Source organism: Microcaecilia unicolor, chromosome 3 (assembly GCF_901765095.1).
Source record: "Microcaecilia unicolor chromosome 3, aMicUni1.1, whole genome shotgun sequence".
In the NCBI taxonomy this organism is placed as follows: Eukaryota; Metazoa; Chordata; class Amphibia; order Gymnophiona; family Siphonopidae; genus Microcaecilia; species Microcaecilia unicolor.
Window position 1 is genome coordinate 115652421 of NC_044033.1, and position 20037 is coordinate 115672457.

Genomic DNA, 20037 nt, shown 5'->3' on the forward strand with positions numbered 1-20037 from the left:
ACATCCATCCAAGCTCCGAGATCTAGATCCACAAGTTTAATGGGCAAAAGTCCCCTTTTCCAATTTGGGTCTAGATCCATAAGTTTTAGGGGAAATATCTGTAACCCCTGCTAGACTGGGGACCTTTACAGACAGCATGTTTAAGAGATGATGACTACATATTGAGGGGGGGGGGGGGTCAGCCTTGAGAAAGCTTAGGGCAAAACATGTCGGCAAAGTAGTTCCCATACCAATGCTGGAATTTAACTTTAAAGCTGCTAAAATTAACTGCTACTGCTTAGGATTAAGCTAAGTGCTTTCCTGATTTTTATATTCATGTATTAAGTTAATGAATTACAATATAAATTAAGATACTGCTTAAAAACGTTTTCAAAACTTAGAACCAATAACAATCTGGTACATGAAGGTTAGGTAGGAATGATTTTATGAGCTACTGGAGTCTCTTGAAATTGGTTGCTGAAGTGTTTATTATTGTTATTATAGTACAGTTCTGTCTACTGGATGTTATTACTAAAAAAAAAAAAGTCATAATGATAAATGAATCTTAACATACCCAACACCAGTGATGAGAAAAAGTGTCTCAAAAATGATTGATATTTTAAGACAATGTATATAACAATTTGTTTATGTGCAACATTATCAATTTTACTTTAAATATATTGAAAAAAGAACCTTACTGGTAGACCACATAAATACAAGGTACTTGCTTAATATGATAAAATAATATTGAGGAAGTACAAGGGAGGTGATTGATCTGGTAACAAATTAGCAAGATACACAAGCCTCCAGATTAAAAGTAACACTGGTTAAGAGTAAATGACTCAGAAATATGAGTATAACAATATCAAGTGCTTTTAACAAAGGGACTTTATTTTTGTGCCTAGTTCCAAATACAGGGGCCCTTTTACTAAGCCACGTAAGCGTCTACGCGTGCCCAACGTGCGCCAAAATGGAGTTGCCACCCGACTACTGCGTGGCTCTTGTGGTAATTTCATTTTTGGCGCACATCTGATATGCACATCCGAAAAATAATTTTATTTTCTGGTGTATGTCTACTACGCACGGCCAAGTGGCATTTGACATGCATAGGTCATTACCGCCCGGTTACCACATGAGACTTTACCACTAGGTCAATGGCTGGCAGTAAGGTCTCAGACCCAAAATGGATACACAGCAATTTTGATTTTGCCGCACATCCAGTTTCGGCAAAAATAAAAGAAGGCATTTTTTTGCAGGCGTGCTGAAAAATGGCTCTGCGCACACCCAAAATACATGCCTACACTACCGCAGGCTATTTTTTAGTGCACCTTAGTAAAAGGACCCCAGAGTGCTCTAAAGACTCACATTGATTTGTTCAAATTTTCAAAATAATTGAGGATTCACCCTTATTTTTTTGCTAGTTATACTGACATCTCTTGTTTGAAAGTGGATCCTCCCAGTTATGCAGACTTTGAGCAAGCTGTCCTTCATGATATTGAAAAATCAGAAAAAAAAAGACATGTTCAATGAATTATAATTTAACAAAATCTGAAAATGAAGCACCACACTGGCTCAGAAATAAATGAGACAGAAATCGTAATTAAGCCAGCCAATAAAAGGGGTGGAATAGTAACAGGTCTCACACTGAAGAACACTGACCTATGTGCACTTTTTTCTAAGCTGCGGTAATTAGTGGCCTATGCTACTTTGGGTGCATGAAATTGGCATACACTGGGTCATTTTGTTTACCGCAGCGGATAAAAAGACCTTTTTTAAATGAGGAAGTAAATGGCTATGCGCTAATATTAAAAGTAGTGTGCAGCTATTTACTGCCTCAGCCCTTAAGGACATAAGAACATAAGAGCAGTCATACTGGGTCAGACCAATGATCCATCTAGCCCAGTATCCTGTTTTTCAAACAGTGGCCAAGCCAGGTCACAAGTACCTGGCAGAAACCCAAATTGTGGCAACACTCCATACTACAAATCCCAGGGCAAGCAGTTGCTTAACATGCCTGTCTCAATAGCAGACTATGGACTTTTCCTCCAGGAGTTTATCCAAACCTTTTTTAAACCCAAATACGCTAACTGCTGTTACCACATCCTCCAGCAAAGAGTTCCAGAGCTTAACTCTACATTGAGTGAAAAAATGTTTCTTCCTATTAGTTTTAAAAGTATTTCCATGTAACTTCCTCAAGTGTCCCCTAGTCTTTGTACTTTCGGAACGAGTAAAAAAATCGATTTACTTCTACTCGTTTTACACCACTCAGGATTTTGTAGATCTCAGTCCTATCTCCCTTATCCATCTCTTTTCAAACTGAAGAGCCCTAACCTCTTTAGTCTTTCCTCATATGAGAGGAGTTCTATCTCCTTTACCATTTTGGTCACTCTTTTTTGAACCTTCTCTAATTCTGCCATATCTTTTTCGATATATGGCAATCAGAAATGAATGCAATACTCAAGGTGCGGACGCACCATGGAGCAATACAAAGGCATTATAATTATTTTTGGTCTTATTCACCATCCCTTATTCGCCTATTTACTTGGCAGTAAGGGTTCACGCGCTGCTCATGCGATAATCAGGCAGTGCACAGCAATGTGGCCACACTGCCGATTACCACTGGGAATACTCCCCACAGTAGAAAATAGAAAATTATTTTCTACCATGGGAAACAGCGTACTCCAACTTCGGAATTAAAATGGGCACCCACACTACCCTGATGGTAGTGTCAATTTGGCATGCTCTACCTACTCATTAGCCCTACTGCAGCTTAGTAAAAAGATCCCTTAGAGTCTGTTTTGGAAGGGTATTTTGAAACTGTGCTATTTGTCTTTATGTTATATTTCTGGTTGTCAATATGCATCTGCCCTGGGAATTAGGCTTGGATGGGATAAATATTCCAGTTATATGTATGTATGTAAGCAAGCTACAGTTCCGGGAGAGCAGTGTAGTTTAAAACAAAATAAAACTTTACTGAGGTTTAGTACACAAAATATAAGTAGGGATAGTTAACAGAGTATTGAAAAGAAAAAGCTGAGGGCTGGATATTCAAAAGGAATTATCCTGATAATGGCAGCCATTATTAAGATAATTACCTTAGCTGGCACTATCTGTAGATATTCTGCAGCACTATAACGCGTGTTAAAACATTTTTTATTCAAACATGTGAAACAAATAAAACTTGGGAAATGTGGATTTTTTTCCCTGTGCACATCCTTCTAGTGAATTCAGATCTCTGCCCTGTCTCTCTTACTTCGTTTGAGTTAATATATAGGGTTTTGGTGTCGTCATATGTAACCTCTGCACCGTGAGTATAGCTCAATCTCTTACCTCTATTATCTAATGGGCCACAGTTTTTTCCAACAATGTAGATCTACAAATGAAATGGAACTCCCATGTGAAGAAAACAACAGGCTGCATATCCCTGTATTTTATCCATGGTCAAAACAATGTAGCTCTGCACTTTTACTGATTATAAAATACTGGAGCTCCATCGTGTGGTGCTAAAAACAGTAGCAATCAGAATAGAATCTCAAAGGATAGCATATGTCAATTTGTGTGAGAAATCTTAAACCAATATGATGCTTTAAGGGGCCATTTTACTAAAGGGTTGCTGTGCAGCAATCCAGAAACCACTGACCCAACGCAGCCACCTCAGGTGCACATCATTTCTGACGCTGCTTGATTTAAAAAATATATAACCCCGGGGGTTAGTGCCGGGGTACCGCAGCAGCCCTTACTGCTACCTCAATGGGTGGTAGTAAGTGCTCCCCCCGCCTCTGCATGGCCAAGCAGTAAATGTAAGCTTACTGCATGGCCATATGGGGTTTTTTTTTTTGCTTTTTACCCACTGTGGTAAAAAAGGCACTGGTGAGCAGCAAAAACGGCCACTGCACTACCACTACCACAGGGTCTTTTTTTTTTACTGTTAAAATGCTGCCACAAAAATATCTTTATCCCTGGATTTTTGGTGTTCATACTTTGGACCTTTCAATTTATAAAATGGTTGTTCATTTTGGATCTTCCCACCCATTTTCGAATAGAAAACTCCAACATTATTTCCTGTTCAAAAATGGCTGTGAGGTGGACGTTTTTATGGACATTATGAGCAGGACATCCCAATTCTGACTTTGACATCCTTTTGAAAATGCCCATCTATCCTACTATAATTGTGTTTTATGTATATTTGACTCTGTTCAAGATTTCTGTGGATGACTATCTTTAAATTCTTCAGTCCTGCTCCTGGCCAGTAGATTTCACGCTGAAATACATATGTACTACTGCAATGTACATTTGGGTGCATGGCTTCCATTTTCTTCAAGTTAATCTTGTAGACAAATATTGCTGAATATCTAGCCACAATTGACCATAAGAGCAGGAAAAGAGGCTGCAAGGTCTGAGAAAAATAAAAGAACATCATTTGCATAAGTAGCTAATTTAACATAATTCAACACTCCTCCTTCTTTAATCTGTTTATTCTTTCTTATGTATGTCTATGAGAAGGGGTTCTAAAGCCAAGTTAAATTTTAAAAAACTGACAAAAGGAATCCATTCTGTCTCATATTCCTCATTAACATGAAAGGGTCTGATAAAACGCTATTAACATATATATGAGACTTGGCCTCACTGTAAGGTAGCTCTTTTTTTCTGAAATGAGTGAGTCTGTTTTCAATCTTATGATGCCTGAAGTAGTAGAATAATTCACCTCTGACTTTGGGGCTTTGTTCCTGGCAGTAAATGTGGAAGGGAGCTAGGTTATTAAAACAATTTCAGATCACAGTGAATATCAGCACAAAGTAGTCTAGCTTGAGCCCTGCTAACACACGTCCATTCACTTCAAAGCTCAGGAGTGCCTCCCCCCCCCCCCCCCCCCCCCACTATCTTGGTTTTTTTTTTTTGCTTGCAATTTTGTGCACATTTGGTTTCCAATCTATATTTCATTTGATTAATTAAATTATACAGTCTTAAAGACCACCCATCTAGTGCCCAGATTTAAAAAAAAAAAAAGATTTATGTTTAATGCTGGTGTGCTTCTGGGTGGAGGTGGGGGATTGGAAAGGGCAGGGCTGATGCTAGACTATGGAGGAGACGGAAGGGGATGGAGCAGGGCTGATGCTGGGCTACAAGGGAGCAGTGAGGGGTAGAGAATGGAAAGACTGATGCCAGGCTACAGGGAGAGATGGGGGGGGGGGGGGGGGTTGTAGGAAGGGAAAGGCAGTGCTGATGCGGGGCTACAGGGAGGGATGGAGGGGTAGGGATGGGAAGGGCTGATGTTGAGTACAGGCAATTTCAAAATTTTGGTCCTTTATGCTTGCAATTGGTTAGGGTTTGTCTGGGTTCTACATGTTACCAAGTTGGCATGTGGTTAGTGTGGAGATCTTTATCAGTCTGAATTATCTGGCTTTTGTATTGCTGTTGGGTATATTCACTGCTTCCTTTTTAAAGATATTGCTATTGGTATTTGTATGTTCAGAATTGGTGGTGTTAAAGTTTTCAGCATAGGCACTGAGAAGCTTCTTCACAGGATTTAGTGTTACTCCACAAAGGGAGTCTTTTACTAATGCATAGTGAATGTGGGGAAGAGTGGGATTCTTTCCTGCCCAGCTGCCCCTGAAGAAGCCACTAGACCACTAGGGACCTTTAAGGTAGGCCCCACTTGCAGGGGTCTGTAGTGTCCGTGGGAAGGGGCAAAGCTGCTGCACCATAAGGTATAGGGGACGGGCAGCTGCTGGACTGTAGGGGTGATAGTGGGTAGGAGAGATGACACAGAGGTGTTGGACTATAGAGAGGGGGAGAGAGAGGGAGCACAAAGCTGCTGGACCAGAGGGGTATAAGAGAGACAGGGTGATGCTCGATAATAGGGATAAAGGGGAAGAAAGAAGGGACAGAAAAATACTGGACCATAAGGGTGGAGGGGAAGTGAGAGAATGGAAGAAGACAGGCAGAAATTGTAGAAAGGAGAATTGGACGGCACACATTGGAAGAGAGAAGACAGGAATGCAGAAGAGAAAAATTAGGACCATCATGCTTGGAAAAATAAAAAGACCAGACAGCAAAGGTAGAAAAAAAATGCTTTATCTTAAATTTAAGTGGAATACAGTGAAACATTGTTATTGCACAGGTCTGGATTATGACCAATGGCAACATGCCTCCCGATGACGACATATTTATATGCAGTACTGTAGTCCTTGATGCCTAGGTTTTTGTTTATTTTTTATCAGCGGCTTCCTGCCTGTCTCCAGAGTTGTTGAAGTGCTTCTTTGGTGACTTTTGTATGACAACCCCGGAGGCAGATTCACTTATATATGCACCGATAGTACGTGGTTCCAAGGTCTTTGTCTCCCATCTCCCACATAACTATCAATGCTCCATTGAATGTTAGCTTTGGGAAATGTGTATCACAGATGCTACTACTACTACTACTACTATTTAGCATTTCTATAGCGCTACAAGGCGTACGCAGCGCTGCACAAACATAGAAGAAAGACAGTCCCTGCTCAAAGAGCTTACAATCTAATAGACAAAAAAATAAATAAAGTAAGCAAATCAAATCAAATTAATGTGAACGGGAAGGAAGAGAGGAGGGTAGGTGGAGGCGAGTGGTTACAAGTGGTTACGAGTCAAAAGCAATGTTAAAGAGGTGGGCTTTCAGTCTAGATTTAAAGGTGGCCAAGGATGGGGCAAGACGTAGGGGCTCAGGAAGTTTATTCCAGGCATAGGATGCAGCGAGACAGAAGGCGCGAAGTCTGGAATTGGCAGTAGTGGAGAAGGGAAGAGATAAGAAGGATTTATCCATGGAGCGGAGTGCACGGGAAGGGGTGTAGGGAAGGACGAGTGTGGAGAGATACTGGGGAGCAGCAGAGTGAGTACATTTATAGGTTAGTAGAAGAAGTTTGAACAGGATGCGAAAACGGATAGGGAGCCAGTGAAGAGTCTTGAGGAGAGGGGTAGTATGAGTAAAGCGACCCTGGCGGAAGACGAGACGAGCAGCAGAGTTTTGAACCGACTGGAGGGGGGAGAGTTGACTAAGTGGGAGGCCAGCAAGAAGCAGATTGCAGTAGTCTAAACGAGAGGTGACAAGGGTGTGGATGAGGGTTTTGGTAGAGTGCTCAGAAAGAAAGGGGCGGATTTTACGGATGTTGTAAAGAAAGAAACGACAGGTCTTGGCAATCTGCTGGATATGAGCAGAGAAGGAGAGAGAAGAGTCAAAGATGACCCCAAGGTTTCGAGCTGAGGAGACAGGGAGAATGAGAGAGCCATCAACAGAAATAGAAAACGGGGGGAGCGGGGAGGTGGGTTTGGGGGGGGAAATGAGAAGCTCGGTTTTGGTCATATTTAATTTCAGGTGGCGTTGAGACATCCAGACAGCAATGTCAGACAAGCACGCTGAAACTTTGGTTTGGATGCAAGGTGAGATATCAGGGGTAGAAAGGTAGATTTGGGAGTCATCAGCATAGAGATGGTAGGAATATGCATTTCCTTTTCACTGAACAAAATACATATTTCTGTTTTTATTTCTCCCATGTTATGGTATAAACCTAGTTTGACTTACTGAGGTTCCCAGTTCAATTTATGTCTCCATTTTTCTAATTTCACATATGTGATCCTTTGTTCTGTATTTGGTGAGGGTTTGTCTGTGTTTTGCCTGTAACTGAGGTGTGGTATTCTGGTTTGCATGTTCTGTTTTACCAGTAAAAGGTGTATGGGTGTTTTACAGCCCATGTAATATTTGTAATGCTGCCTATTCAAAGGTAGGATTCGAGTTGTTTGAATCACAGGAATGAGTGCTACTATTTTATGGTAGGTTCGCTACATATATGTTGAGTTAGGATTTTTTTTTCACATTTGGTATTTAACAATGTGGAGAGATTTATATTGCTATTAATCAGATGACAAGAGATAGGGGGGGATACAGGTTATGTGAATGCAAAGCGTGTTTTCATTTAGCTCAAAAGAATTGTTATATCACTCAGTTGTCAGACCAAATGTCCATGAGGATCATGTATGTGGTGTGTCCTGACTGAAGAAAGGTTGAGAGCCACTGTTATAAAATATTAGTGTAACCGGGTATATATACACTTAACATTTAGGCATGAGCACTTATATCAGCCACACAGCTGGTATAAGTGTGTGCACTCAAGTCTGGCAGATGCAGTATACTGTAAGTTATGTTGGTAAGTTACATGTGTTAGTGGGAGCCCTGTCTATATCCCGCTCATGTTCCAATGATGTGTACCCCCCTTCCTCCCATTGAAACTAGGCACCATATAGGTTAAGCAAGACCTGGCATCACTGCGATTATGTAAATGTGGCAGGAATGTGTATAACTTACAGTACTGTGTCTGGGGAAAGGGATAAAGTTATATAGAGAGTGGTGAATATATATATATATATATATATATATATATATATATATATATATATATATATATATATATCTTGGGATATATATTCACCACTCTCTATATAACTTTATCCCTTCCCCAGACACAGTACTGTAAGTTATACACATTCCTGCCACATTTACATAATCGCAGTGATGCCAGGTCTTGCTTAACCTACATGTTGCCTAGTTTCAATGGGAGGAAGGGGGGTACACATCATTGGAACATGAGCGGGATATAGACAGGGCTCCCACTAACACATGTAACTTACCAACATAACTTACAGTATACTGCATCTGCCAGACTTGAGTGCACACACTTATACCAGCTGTGTGGCTGATATAAGTGCTCATGCCTAAATGTTAAGTGTATATATACATGCATGAATTAAGTGGGAAATGAATCCCAAGATACAAATATATATATATATATATATATATATATATATATATATATATATATATATATTTGTATCTTGGGATTCATTTCCCACTTAATTCATGCTGTACATACATAAGTACATAAGTATTGTCATACTCAGAAAGACCAAAGGTCCATCAAGCCTAGCATCCTGTTTCCAACAGTGGCCAATCCAGGTCACAAATACTTGGCAAGATCCCAAAAAACTACAAAACATTTCATACTGCTTATCCCAGAAATAGTGGATTTTCCCCAAGTCCATTTAATAATGGTCTGTGGACTTTTTCTTTAGGAAGCTGTCCAAACCTTTTTAAACTCCACTAAGCTAACCACCTTTACCACATTCTCTGGCACCTATACTATATTCTTTTTTAAAAGTTGGAAGCCCAGTTGGACCTCTGTTGCAAAGAGGACAACTTTCAAAGCTTTTGGTGCAGCTAATTAATGCATGTGAAAATGCCATTGAAAACTGCCTCTCTCACTGCAGGTAAAATAGTGTGGGGTTAGGCAGGGGATGAAAAATAATCACTGTGATTGCATCTCAATTTTCCTTGCAGCTTCCTAAATATGTATTTGAATTCGCTTCACAATAGATGCAAGCCCTGACCTCCATTATTAGCCTCCTTTTTCTAGGGGACAGCTCTGAGGGAAGGTTCTCTTTGAAAGTGTGCTTGCAGTCCTTTGAGTGCAACATACCATGCCTACTTTAAAAGTTGTTGGTTTGCTTTGTGGCATAATGACTTGCAAGTTTCACTTACCACCTCACAATTTAAGGCACACATCTTTGCTATTTGCTGTTCATTTCCGTTTGCAGTACATTGGGATATTCAATATAAATTTGCTTTGCATTTATATATAGCGCCTCGTCAAGCTTTCCGTATGGGACGCTTTCCCTGGGGATCTTGTCCGAAGTGTGGAACAGAAGGAGTAACGTTGGGCCACATGTTTTGGTCATGTCATGCTATTGTACGTTTTTGGAAAGACATACTACTACCAGTTTCTAAAATATGGCACGTTGGATGGCATTATGACTCTGCACTTCTGTTTGGCCATCCTAAGCTAGGCCCCCAGCTCCATGGGGTCTCACGGCATTTGTGTCTAAAGCCACTGTAATTTCTAAACAGGTTATTCAGGCTGAGTGGTTAACTGATAAGTATCCTTCAGTTCAGCACTGGCAGTCACGCATGATTTTGCTCATGCGTATGGAACGGATGGGTATTCAAGACTTTACCTCAGTCGCCGGAGAGCGATTTCAACAGCGTTGGAGCCCGTTTTGGAACACATTGACACCTGCGGCCTGGAGCCGGCTGTTAAATTTGTAGAACTGTGTTGGATGATTGCTGGGAGACTTATGAGTTGCCCCTATTCAGATGATTGGTGGGTGGTGAGGGAGGGTAGTTTTTGGTATGAAGCAGTGAGGATGTTTTATTGTTCTGTCCAAGATTGTGTAATAATAAAAAGGATTGACACATACAAGTTGTTGGTATCAAAAGCTTAATATAAAAGCTTAAAAGGGATCTTGCTGAATATGAGAGTGTCTGAGATCCCTTTTGTTCTTGTCACAGAAATTTGACTTATGATTGACTTAGCTTAATTTCTGTACTTAGGATCCTTTTACAAAGACGCACTAGTAATTTTAGCATGCACTAAAAATAAATACATGCTAAATATTAGAGATGCCCATATATTTCTAATGGCGTATCTAGCATTTAGAACACGCTAATCATTAGCATGCACTAAAACCGCTAGTGCGCCTTTGTAAAAGGACCCCTTATTTTCTAACTGTATCATGTTTTAGTGCCAGATGTTTTTATTACATGGTATGGTGTAGAGAGTAAAAAAAAAAAAAAGAATAATTTTTAGTATTTTGGTCACTGACATAATGAGTCATCTTGTATTTAGGTTTATCATCACTGCATGAATTTTGAAGGAAAATCACTAACTAGCTCAGCTGCAGGAAAGAATTATCACTAGAATGCCAAGTGGAAGTAGCTGAATAAAGTTGTTCTATATATTTAACTTTTTACCTCTCACTGTAGCAACTTCTCCTTCAGCATGAGCCATGCATTGCATGGCAGTCGCTCCAACACATATTGGCATGCTGATGCTCTGACCCAAGACAGAAGTTGATAGATCAATCACAGACACATCCCTGAGCATCCGAGGATACAGTCTCAATCTGGCACAAAAACAAATAAAAATTTTTAAAAATGAAAATAGGAGGAAGAAAAAATGTTCCTATATAGTCAAAAAGTGATGTAAACGTTCTGAAAATGTAGTATTTAAATCAAGTTATAAATTAAACCTGAAGGAATTATGTTTTAAATCAGATTCAGAAAAAAAGAAAATTATTTGACTGTTTCCAAGAGGGATAACTAAAGGTCAAGGTTTTTGTAAACTTTTTCAAGCCAGGTAGTGCAGACCGTGGCAGCACCTGTGACAAGCTGGTCACAATGCTGCCACAAGTATAAATAGATTGATGCCTTCAGCTTATATCTTAAATTTGTGATTCATCACCAAATTACTATTTATTATTTTAGCAATACAGATTTATGATCATTTGTGGGGGAAGTACTTATTTGATCCCCTGGAGAAGCTGAATGTGAAATGGACAGCCCCACTGGGAAGATAAAATGAATATAAGTGCTTTTTTTGTACTATTTTCTATGACTTTGATATTGAATATTGAACTTTGCCGATGAAGATGTTTGTGTGTTAAAAAAACAGTTTGGTGTATGGACACAAACAAAGGGAGGTTTTTGACTGATGATTATGCATTGAGTCCATATAGGCAGTGATTGATTGAATGAGTTCACAGATGGTATGAAACAGTAATGGAGTCTTTTACTAGGCCACAGTAGCATTTTTAGCTCCCAGTAGAAACCAGCAGGTGGTAAATGCTGAGACGCCCATTATATTCCTATGTGCGTCTGGGCGTTTACTGCCAGCTGATTTCTATTGCAAGGTAAAAAACACTACCACAGCTTAGCAAAAGACCCCCTAAGAGAACTATAATATTATACATTTATAAATCATTAAAAAGTATTATTTGAGCTATTAGGCTTTGGGTTTTCCAGCTTTTGTTGTTTGTGTGAGCACATTGGTAGGGCTAGAAAAAAAACTATTTTTTCATCTATTTCTATTATAAGGTTTTATTGTGCCATCTCACTTCCATCTTTACAGAGCTTTGAGAAAACCACATTTCAATTGTGAAGAATGACTCATTCCCCAAACTATAAAAGACAGCATGAGTAACAAAATACATAGTCATTCTACCAATTTGGCTAACAGCAGTGGTTCTGAAACCTGTCCTGGGGGATCACTAGTCAGTTGAGTTTTCAGAATATCCCTAATGAATACACATGAGAGAGATTTGCATATAATGGAGGTGACAGGAATGCATATCTGTCTCGTGCATATCCTGAAAACGCAACTGGATAGTGATTCTTTAGGAAAGGTTTGAGAAGCTCTGGCTTACAGTATTTGGCAGCTTGACATCTAGTGGAGGTACCATAAGACTACAACTTGGGGTCAGCAGTGCCATTTTGTGCCCAGATACCAAAAGGGCAAGAAAGTCCGGGGATTGCTCCTGAAGAGCTGGGGAGAGGGAGTCTTTTGGGTATGTGTGGAAGTACTATTGAAGGTGCCAAGGACCAACTTCCGGTCCAGCGTCACACCAGTATAGCTACCTAGAGCTGTGATGCTGCACAGTTTCTGAGAATCAACCTTCCTAAGCAAGAATATAGATTCCTTCAGTGCTGTTTTGCGAGTAATCCTTTTGCACAAATGTCTGGGACAAAAGAAAAGATCGACTCCATTTTTCCACCTATTGTCAGCAACAAACACCCTAAATAAGACTCGCCTATGCCAATAAAAATAGCAACACTGCGGGAAGTCTCAGAGCTTCTGGATCCTGTGAGAGTGGAGCTCTCCCAAGTTAAACTTATGATCCAGAAAAATGCACAACAAATTAATTCTGACATGGTGAATCTGTTTGCACATAATCAAACCTTTGAAGAACAGCACGAACATCTGAAAGGAAGAGTAATGGTGCTCGAAGAGGAAGCGCAAAATGCATGGAAATACCAAATTACGCTAGAGGCAATGCAGCGAGAGATGGAAGATGCAAATATTCGCAACCGACACAATAACGTGAGAAGGAACTGAAGGTGTAGACCTGGTTGTCTTTTCAAAGCAATTTTTCCCTAAATGGCTTGCCTGTACTTCCTGAAACCTTTTGAGGTGGAGCGAGCCCACAGAATCCCTCTTTGAAGACCTGACTTCATGCTGGGGCCTTGTCCCTCCATAATGAAGATCCTTCGGTATTCACAAGTTCTGGCCATTTTAACCAAAGGTAAAGCATTGAACACCTGAGATATCAGGATTCTAAGATCATCATTTTGCCAGATCTATCACCTCTGATGGTGCAAAGAAGAAAACAGCTATTAGCATTTTGTCCTCAACTTAAACAGATGGGAGTCCAATATGGAATGTTTTATCCAGTTCGTTTGAGAGTCACATATGCCAATCATACCCATAACTTCCAAGCTCCTACTCTGAAGAAATTTGTTGTGGAGTACAGTCGCTCAATGAACTCAATTTATGGACTGGGGCGATGGTTTGATAACTCACATACTTGGTGCATTAATGACTATGCTGAAGCTTTCTTTTTCTTTTTAGCGCGTCTATGCTGTTGCAACATACAATTCTATTGGGGGGGCATTCTGTGTGCTAATTATGATATATAGAAGCTCATTTTCAAAGCACTAAAATTAGCACATGAGCCCTTACTGCCATCTATTTTGTAGGTAGTAAGGGCTCACGTGTTAATTCTGCACTAATCAGTTAGTACACAGTAATGTAGATGAGCTGTTTAGTGCAGACACACCCACTCAATGAAAAAATCAATTTACACTTTTTAGCACACTGTTAGCATGTGCACATGTCAAAAGTACTGTGGAATGCTTCGGCGCATCCCACAGTATGCCATTTAACCTGTGGTAAGCACACATTACTGCTTACCACAGCTTGATAAAAGAGCCATTAGTATGGTCCTGCATAATCAGCAGAAAATCATCTTCTAGTGGCAGTAGAACTTTCATCATATACACTATTCTTCTGCCAGTAAATTTAAAAGAAATTGCTTCCTGGAGTAATGAGAAATATTTTTAAAATTCTATTGTCTTATGCCGCCCTGTTGCTCTCAGGTGGTATGAGGTCAGCATTCATGGCCCTACTGGCACAGTTATTATAGTGAAATATTCTGCTTCCTCCCTCCTCACCCTAAAAAAAAAGTCAGTGAATTAAGCGTGTTGCTTCCAAGATGTTTCTTTTCTTTCAACTCTAGGAGATCACAGGCATCAAACAAGGCTACAGTCCATGTAACATCATCCAAATTGGAAAAGATAGATAGATAGATAGATAGATAGATAGATAGATAGATAGATAGATAGATAGATAGATAGATAGATAGATAGATAGATAGATACAAATCAGTTCTTAGCTCTGTTCCCAACCTTGGCCCCTAGAGGGTAATCCAGACAACTCTCTTCCTCATATCAGTCTCAAAGGGCTATACAGACTCACTACAGAGGTTTCTACCAGCTCAAATATTTGGCACCTCTTTCAGATCCTAAATGCCAAGTCACAAGGAAAATAACCTGGGTATCCATGCAACAGTCATGAAGTCAGTACATTGATCTCAGAAAAGTACTATTGGATAATTGAAATGTTTACATGCAAAATAGGAGGCATTCCTAAAGGTCTCATATCCTAGAATTTGAGTCCAATAGTTGGGTTCTACCGCCAGACTCCTGGCAGGCACATCCTAAAAATGCGTGAAACTAAGCAATACCATTTCTGATTTACAGCATGGATTATTTTTAACAGAGAGCAAGGGCCTTTCACTTAAAAAAAAAAAAATTCTTAACATCTTCCAAGGCAAATTTTGCCCCAGGGAACTGGGTCATGTGTGAAGAACATTTTTAGAAATCTGAAGTTAACATGAAACACTTTCTTTTAGATTTTAAAAAAAAAAGCAAATCAATACTTTCAGACCCGAGAAATCTGCTTCAGGCCATTCAAAGCATGAAAGTGCATTTGTTTCCCATTAACTTCAAATTTGGGCGATTTTCCTTTAGAATAGTTTTGCTGAACAATTTGCACAAGTTCAGAATTCTTATTTGAAATTCTATCATATGGGTAAAACGTAGCTCTTCAATTATCTTTACAAAATCATTATAGTATATATGCTATGCTGTACAGGGAGCTCATATTATTAAAAATAGAGCACCCGATACAAAGCACAGATTGTATGGTACACTTCTACAACTGTTTAGACTGCAGCAGTAGAGGAAGGTGAATGGAAAAGTTCATATCAGACTTGTGGAATTTTAAATCTCGGCTTTAAATAAAACCCAATAGAATGAGTTATCTCGGTGATTATCTCCAGCCGTGAAGTCTTTGTTTTAGAACATTCAGGGGGTCTTTTACTAAGATGTGCTAGCATTTTTAGCTCATGCTGCAAATCAGCTGGTGATAAACACTGAGAGGCCCATGCCAGCTGATTTGTAGTGTGACGTAGCCCACCTTATTAAAAGACCCCCCTCAGTCAATCACACACATACACTGTATCACTAAAGTAAAATTCAATCTTTAAAATGTCCTGAGTGAACACTGACAGGCCAGCTTTATGAACAATGGAATTTAAAATTTGACCTGTAGAAATCCACTCCTTGTTCAGCTCGATTAGTTGCTGGGAGATTCTGTGTGAGCTCTGGTATTGTAATGATGGAGTGCTGGACTAGCAAAGAGATGGGTGATTGAAAATGGGATACAAATAACACTGGAGGCAATTGCCTCCTCAGAACACATGCCACTAGTCAAGGTGCACTACAGTCATGGAAGAAAAACATATTGTCATTCAGGGTATGAATCCAGCCATCCCTGAGGGTAAACACTTAATATTCTGCTACACAGCAGTAGATCAAGGAGACTTCCCTGAGTTACCAGAAGAGCTTCAGCCAGCTTCACAGGCATTTTAAAAAGTGACTGTGAAAGGCTTCCTCTAAGGCATTTGTTTAGATATAATGATCTCGGGCTGAGCTGACAGATTTCTGCATTTATTGTTAGCACTATATAAATCTGTCCCCACAGACCATCTTACCTTCTAAATGCTGCTTCATTGTCAGCTAAGGTCTGCTGATCTCCTGCTCCAGATCTATAATAATCATAGATTGACCTTTGAAGAACCTCTTTGGCATGTTTTTCAAAATCATTAGTACAAATTGGCTTTGCGGACATTGTTGAGGCTCAGCAAGCACCCTTGTGGTTTAGTTTTCACTCTCTGTCTCTCTCTCTCTCTGCTTCATCTCCCTGTAAATAATTAATGCAAGATTTTTCCAAAGTTCACATTCCCTCTCCCCCCCCCCCCCCCCCGTTTGTTTTACTTGACAATCTCCCCAGTTCTCTTCATTTTCTGTTGGACTTTGTCATCATTCTTTGTTTGCAAAATGTTCAAATGGCATTATTCCCCCACTAACAAAAATGCTGAAGTGGTATCACAAATGGATTTATTAGAACTTCGCCATCATTATATTATAGTCTGGGGACTGAAGCTGCTTATGAACAAGTTTAGAAGAATAACATTCATTGCCAGTATCTTCTTGGGATTCAGTTTTCAGACATACCATATTTATTCACAATTTAACACTCATTTTACTGAATATTTTCCAACAGGGTCAGAAGAGTAAAGACTGTAAACAGCCTGCAATTTCCTCCTGTTACTTGCTATTTCAAGCACAGTGAAACCAAGGACTGGAATTGAGTAATATGAGGCTTCATTTACAGCCACCTGAGGCTTTTTCTTTATTTTATATCTACACCTCACAAACACCCAATACACCATGTCTGGCCATTGCACCGAGTCTTCAACCAGGTGTGCCTCTGAAACTCAGTAATCATGGGTCTGGATCCAACCACTATGTGCACCTTTAAGCAACTACCATGACTCTCCTCAACCACCAACACCCCCCCCCCCCCACACACACACACACACACAAGCTGTTAACACTGCCTCTGCAGCACACACACATACTCCACTAGGGTTGCCAACTAGATCCAGATTCACCCGACAGGATTGATCCAGTCCCAGGGCCGGTCAAACCCGGTAAGCAGGGTAAGCACTGCAGGAGGGCGCCTGCCTTCAAGGGCGTCACTTTGCAAGCAATCAAGCTCTGCTGAGTAATCTCTGCTGCTCATCTCAGTCTGACTCCAAAGCTGTCAGCTCTCTATCCCGTCCCCTCCCCCTCTCAAGCAGAGAAATATCCTCCTTGTGTTTGTCAGAGGACATCACTGCTCCAACTGAATCTGGCTCTGAAATAACTTGTGGGAGCTCAGCTAACCTCTGCCCAGAGAGGGCTCAGACAGAGACAGCACAGCAGAGCCTGGACCCTTGTTTTGTCAGAGACTGCTGTTTAGTGCTGCACCTGACCCACCCTTTTCCACTCCCACCCCCTCACCCCCAACACAGCAACTCATAGGACAGGAGGGCTAGATGCCTGCTTTCAATTCCTAACCATCACCTATCTCTTATCCCCACTTCAGTAACTCCTGTTAGTCTGTCCAACTCAGATTGTAGAATATGTTAGTTTATGCTGATTAAGTCTGTCCTAGCTAGATCCTAAGCTGTGTTCTATGGGAAGGCTATTGTGCTGCATGCAGAGTCTAACTTCTTAGGATTTCAGGTTAATTTTTGAAGAATTTGAAGAGGGGCTATCTCTGTTCTACATGTGTGACTGCAAGGCCAAGTGTCTGAATAGGGATCTGTTTGTTAGATTCTGAAATTTTGATAACACATTGTTTTTCAGAGTTGGCTAGACTGTCTGTTCTCCTAATTCCTGGTCTGTGTGCTAAGTTTTTTTTCTTCTATACTGGTGTAATATTTTCAATGATGCCATGGCTGGTCAAAGGGGTGTGTCTACTGTGGGGGCAGAGCCATAGTGATCCCGCCTCTGAATGGGTAGGGGCGCCTACTAATAGACTGCAGGAGGGCACTAGAAACCCTAGGGCCGGCCCTGTCCAGTCCTAGACTTACTCCAATGCATGCAGGGACATGTAGCCTGCAATGGGGTAAGCTCAGGACTGGATCAACTCTGTCAGGTGAATCTGGATCTAGTAAAGGCCCAATCTGGGGAACCAATCAGAGAACCTCTGTATGTCAATGGACAGCAGTTGCTACCTGAGCCAACAAGCCAGCTAAATTTATTTCTTGGGTAAAAGGAGGCAGGATAAAAGTATAACGGAGATGCCACATTACCCAGTTCCAGGATAGAGACTTTTTGGCCAGTCCTGGTTTTGAATTTAAATCCCAAAGTTGGGTTTAGATGTCATATCAAAAATGCCCCTCCATATCAACTGACTTACCTTTATCCATATGTTTATTCATGCCTTCAAAAAATATATAGCAGGTTGGTGATGCAAGACGTCCCTTGGCTTAATCCAGGTTACAGAAAGGTGCTCTGATTGAGCTGCTGTCCACTGGAGGGATTAAAGCATGACACCTTCTTAATCCCCCAGTGGTTGCTGTTCCCCTCCCCTTCCACTGAAAATGAACCAGAAGGGGATATCAGGCTCTATGACAGCTTAGGTATTAAGGGCATTCTTAACAGAGCAGAAAACAGGACTAAGGAATAGGCTAGTGGTTAGTGCACTTGACTGTAAAGCAAGGGCAGCAGGTTCACATCCTGCTTTAACTCTTTTTCTTTTTTTAATTGTGAACGCTCCAGAAATAGAAAAATACCTACTATACCTAAATATATGAGACTCTTGCAAGCCTGAAGGCTATGGAAGTGGTGTACATTCAGATACAGTAGGTATTTTTTCTGTTCCCAGAGGGCTCACAATTACAAAAACAAAGAGTTGAAGTGGAATTTGAACCTGAGTCCCTTGGTTTACAGTCCACTGCACTAACCACTAGACTGGCCCTCTGCTCTGCATAGATGCCTGTATGGCCATTTTCTAAGAATGCTGCTATTCCGATGTCCATGTCCCTTGTTTTTTCCCCTGTACAAAATTTGGACATTTCAGTTTGTAAAATGAATGTTCATGCTGGATGATTCCATGCCATCTCTTGAATTCAGAGACGAAAATAGTATCTGAATTCAAGAGGGCTTGGGACAAGTACATAGGATCTCTAAGGGAGTGATAGGGAGTGTACATAAGAACATAAGCGTTGCCATACTGGGATAGACCGAAAGCCCATCAAGCCCAGTATCCTGTGGCTAATGCAGGTCACAAGTACCTGGCAAGATCCCCAGAACAGTAAAACAAATTTTATGCTGCTTATCTTAAAAATAAGTAGTGGATTTTCCAAAGTCCATCTTAATAATGACTTATGGACTTTTCTTTTAGAAAATTATTCAAACCTTTATAAACCCTGCTAAGATAACTGCTTTTACCACATTCTCAGGCAATGAATTCTAGACTTCAATTATATGTTGAGTGAAGAAATATTTTCTCTGGTTTGTTTTACATTTAATACTTAGTAGCTTAATTGTGTGCCTCCTAGTCCTCGTATTTTTGGAAAGAGTAAACAAACGATTCATGCCTACTCATTTCACTTCACTCAGTATTTTATAGACCTCTATCACATTTCCCCTCAGCCATCTCTTCTCCAAGCTAAAGAGCCCTAGCTGCTATAGCCTTTCTTCATAGGGTCGATGTCCCATCCCCTTTATCTCTGTACCTTTATTCCGCTATATCTTTTTTGAGCGATACAAGGGCATTTTAATATTCTCATTTTTGTTTTCCATTCCTTTCCTAATAATTCCGAACATTCTATTTGCTTTCTTAGATGCTGCTGCACATTGAACAGAGGGTTTCATTGTATCATCAACAATAACACCTAGATCCTTTTCCTGGGCAGTGATTTCTAATGTAGAACCTTGTATCATGTAACTATAGTTCGGGTTCCTCTTTCCCACATGCATCACATTGCACTTGCTTACATTAAATGTCATCTGCCATTTGGATGCCCAGTCTCCCAGTCTTGTAAGGTCCTCTACAATTTTTCACAATCCTCTTGCCATTTAACAACTTTGAATAACTTAGTGTCATCAGTAAATTTAATTACCTTACTAGTTATTCCCATCTCTGGATCATTTATAAGTATGTTAAAAAGCAGTGGTTCCACATAGACCCCCCGGGGAACCCCACTATCTACTCTTCTCCACTGAGAATACTAACCATTTAAACC

The 20037-nt window shown here is 40.4% G+C and overlaps 1 protein-coding gene across 1 annotated transcript in view; it reads right to left on the reverse strand.

The window, feature by feature from the left end:
* Nucleotides 1–16124, reverse strand: part of HAO1 (hydroxyacid oxidase 1) — a 50357-nt gene extending 34233 nt beyond the window's left edge. The window contains exons 1-2 of the mRNA XM_030196314.1: nucleotides 15949–16124; nucleotides 10811–10962 (exon numbers count right to left, since the gene is read on the reverse strand). Of these exons, the coding sequence (XP_030052174.1) occupies nucleotides 10811–10962; nucleotides 15949–16085 (289 nt within the window). The 5' untranslated portion in view covers nucleotides 16086–16124. The remainder of the gene's footprint in view (nucleotides 1–10810; nucleotides 10963–15948) is intronic.
* Between the last annotated feature and the right edge of the window lie 3913 nt (nucleotides 16125–20037).